This window comes from Etheostoma cragini, chromosome 17 (assembly GCF_013103735.1).
Source record: "Etheostoma cragini isolate CJK2018 chromosome 17, CSU_Ecrag_1.0, whole genome shotgun sequence".
NCBI lineage: Eukaryota > Metazoa > Chordata > Actinopteri > Perciformes > Percidae > Etheostoma > Etheostoma cragini.
In genome coordinates this window covers 24,545,887-24,549,564 of record NC_048423.1, presented here as the reverse complement: position 1 = coordinate 24,549,564, position 3,678 = coordinate 24,545,887, and the positions used below count along the sequence as shown (strand labels likewise).

The window sequence follows — 3,678 nt, the reverse complement described above, 5'->3', positions numbered from 1 at the left end:
CCAGACAGCTAGCTAGACTATCTGTCCAATCTGAGTTTTTTGTTGCCATGGCACTGGGTTGCCATGGCCCTGCACTTTTTGTTTCAGGGTGTTGTCTGTGTTTTTTCTTGATTGGAACAGTTGATCTTGTAAAAAATCTTCACGCTTTGTGGCAAAAAAACAAGATGGCCACGCCCCTCCCTCTAATCTAAAAGCTTTGAAACGGCAGTCCACATACCAATGGGTGACGTCACAGATCCTACGTCCACTATAGTATACAGTCTATGAGGAAAACAATCATTTGGCCTCCTTTTTTAGTGATCATACTGTCACTTAGTACTGTGAACACACTATAGACTCAAATCCTTCTTTGAGTCAGTGTGTTGTATAAATGGGGCACAGTCAAAAAAAATAAAAATCTATTTAGGAATATCCATATCAACCACACTGAGCTTTGCTTAATCTTTAGGCTGATTTTATTTCAACATCGGTTTACCACCAATCTCATCTTTTCCAGGAATGACGAGGCATTTTAGTTCAGTAACAACAGTGAGCTGCCAGCCAGGAGCCGTGAAACCCAAGAAGAATAATCACATCCACTAATACCATCTCTGCACTGAAGGAGACCACTCTGCTAGATTGGATTAGGACTAAATGCCATCACGCGCCAATTGAGGACACAAGGGGAAAGTCACATTATATTTCAGACCATAAAAGGCAGTGTGTTGTGCATACAAAGGCTTTCCCATTACAGAGTGTTAGGCAGTGATGTGAAATGATTGACTAACCTTACGTAATAAAGGAGTGGTGCAGTGTGTTTGTGTTGAAATCCCCCTTTTCCGGGTTCTATTACGTTGTTAAATCAAAACATAGTCTACAACTCCTTAACATGATGAAATCCAGTTCCAAGGCTCCAACATTTAACCTGCACATTTCAAGACTGTCCAAGCTATGCGTTAAACGGTGAGTTTCCTAGATCTCAGTGCGCAGGTTGGGGTATCTCCTCAGCAGGGCTGTGGCTTGTTTTGGGTGCAGACGTCCTCCCTGAAGGCCGCTCTGCTCAGATCTATTCTTCATAGCAGCCTGAGAAAGAGAAGGAGGATTCGTTACCAGTGCTTTTTAATGAGTGATGTCTTTAATAAGTACAACTAGGACACGTTTGCACATTGGCAGCCCAGAATGATAAGATCCACCACTCTGCAAGATGACGTCAGAAAACATTGCTATCTGAATGTCTCATGTGAATGATGATGGGGGGGGGAAGAGGTCTCTGTTCTGAACTTAACATGTCCTCTGTGAAGAGACACTTCCCAAGGTCTGGGTCCATCTCCACAGAGAGACCGCTCTGTCTTGTTAGGCCAGCGTTCACTTTGCTTCTACATCAGTTTAATGCAAGTTAATGTAGATTTCCATTAAAAAAACTATCATAATGCAAACAAATGTCAAAGAGAAATAACATAATAGGATTGTGAGATGATTCCTTTTTGATGTTTGTGTTTTATACATCACATTATAACATTTTTCAGTGCCAATATTGCCAAATTCTATTTTCACTACCCCGGGTTACTGTCACTGTTCTAGCTCCAGAAAAAGTTGATTCTAAGATGCATAGATCCTCTCTATAAAGATTATGGCTCGATGTAGAAAAGTCAATAATCAGAAATGTAATTAGTCCCTTGTGTCTGCCTTATATAAACAAGCGCAAGCTGCAGATCAGAAATGATCAACAGGCCCGAGTGTTATGATGGAGCATATCTGATGATTTCTTTCTTTCTTATGCCCATATTTGAGTACTAGTAGTAAATTCTATGGCAGAATTATAGCCAATTATGGAGCCAGGACAGTGACCGTAACCCTTCATCAGTAATGATCCATAATCATAACCCTCGGGCCTGTTGATCATTTTCTATAAGGCAGACACAACGGAGTGATTACATTTATGATTACTGACTTTTCTGCATTGAGCCATATTCTTTATAGAGAGGACTGCATCTAAGAAACGACTTTTCCCCCCACCCCTAATAAATATTGTGACATTATTTATTATCGTGAAGCCATAGTGTGTACAACTTCATAAATAATACTTGCAGTGAATGTGTCAATTCCCTCTAGAATGGTGCATTCCTATACTCCGCCTACTGTAACGCGCATGTCACCTTCGTGTACACATCCTTTATTTAGTCAGTTGTGTTGCTCTGTACACACACACACACACACACACACACACACACACCTGAGCCTTGTTAACACAGGTGTAGAAGGCGTTCATCTCACTGGAGCACAGACCGTCCACAAAGTTGTTCTGCTTCCAACAGGCCATCATGACGGACATCTCTGTGATACAGGTGGCCTCTGGGGAGGACAAGCGTCATGTTAACCCTTTCATAACTATTTGATTCATGTCTTGCATGATCAACAGCGTCTTAACAATGTGAAGGACTTGAAAGATGAGTAGTGGCAACTGTTGATTTCACCGTATACAATGACAAGCTGTAGTGCATGTAGCCAGACCTTCCTCCACAGCGCCGCGGAGGAAGGTCTGGCTAGTCCACACCGCATTCTGGGATGGGAGAAAAACATGCTCTGGTTTATCGGCATTTCTTTAAACCAATCACAATCTTTTTTTTTTTAATAGTGTGCCTGTGTGTGTGTGTGTGTGTGGGGGGGGGGGCAGTTTTCACTGTCTTTAATGGGACCGTTAAGCGTGTACTTAAATTGACTGGCGCTTTGCACAAAATACTACGGTACTTTGTCTGACACGGAATAGATCATATTTAGAACATTATTTCGTGTATTTTTCATTGAAAAGAGAGCTATTATTTTGTTACAGGTAACAAGTTAATCTTTTACCATTGAGGCATGTTCATTAACCTCGGAGAAGCCTCTCTAAATTTGTGTCTTGAGGCCTAATGTCCTCTTTTTTGGAACTTAAAATACGGTTACCCTATACCCTAAGCCACTAATTGACAGTGGCTTAGGTTGGCTATACGCCGGGCTACGCCGTGGTCTTCTTACCTCCTTTCTTGAGCTTGCGGTTAGCTACAGCGTCTCTGAGAACCAGAGGACGGTTGGGTTTCAGGACGGGTTTCCCGTCGTGTCTGCTGAGCAGCCTGCTGACCTTCTCCTGGAACAGGACGCCTCCCTGCGCCGCCATGTCACCGGCCGAGCCCGCCGCTGCTCCTCGCTACCCGGCCGGAGCTCAGCCCCGCGCTGCGGTACGGAGCTCCGTGAGAGGACAGACAAAGGAAACAGTGAACAGTCTTTAGCTGCTTTAACGACTCACTTCACTTCGCGTTCTACCAACATCATCAGTGCAGCGCCATGTTTTGCCGTAAGATGTACTGCATTGTCGTAAAACACACATGTTTACGGCACACATACGGCAACGATCCAGTGCTGTCGTAACTCTCACTAATGTTAGTAATGTGCAATCCAACTGTATAAGACATGAAAAAACACCACTACTAGTAATATTATAATATTAATAACAAACAAAATTGTTACTATTACTATTACATTATTATTATGGTAACATGATAATAGTAGCAGCATGGAAACAACCCCAAATACAATGTCTTCCATCCCTGAAACAACAGGAGCACTCAGGAGGAACGGTAAAGGTGGTATATATTTATGATATATATGATATATATGATGCATGACAGTATAAGAAATGGACACATCAACGCCATGGTAGAA

At 42.5% G+C, this 3,678-nt stretch overlaps 1 protein-coding gene across 1 annotated transcript; it reads right to left on the bottom strand.

The window, feature by feature from the left end:
- Window positions 1–394: 394 nt before the first annotated feature.
- Window positions 395–3,328, bottom strand: chchd1 (coiled-coil-helix-coiled-coil-helix domain containing 1). The gene is made up of 3 exons (XM_034898201.1): window positions 2,995–3,328; window positions 2,213–2,331; window positions 395–1,062 (listed from the first exon to the last, which is right to left on the bottom strand). Exons 1-3 carry the CDS (start codon window positions 3,131–3,133, stop codon window positions 952–954), a joined length of 369 nt encoding a protein of 122 aa, XP_034754092.1. The 5' UTR covers window positions 3,134–3,328; the 3' UTR covers window positions 395–951.
- Between the last annotated feature and the right edge of the window lie 350 nt (window positions 3,329–3,678).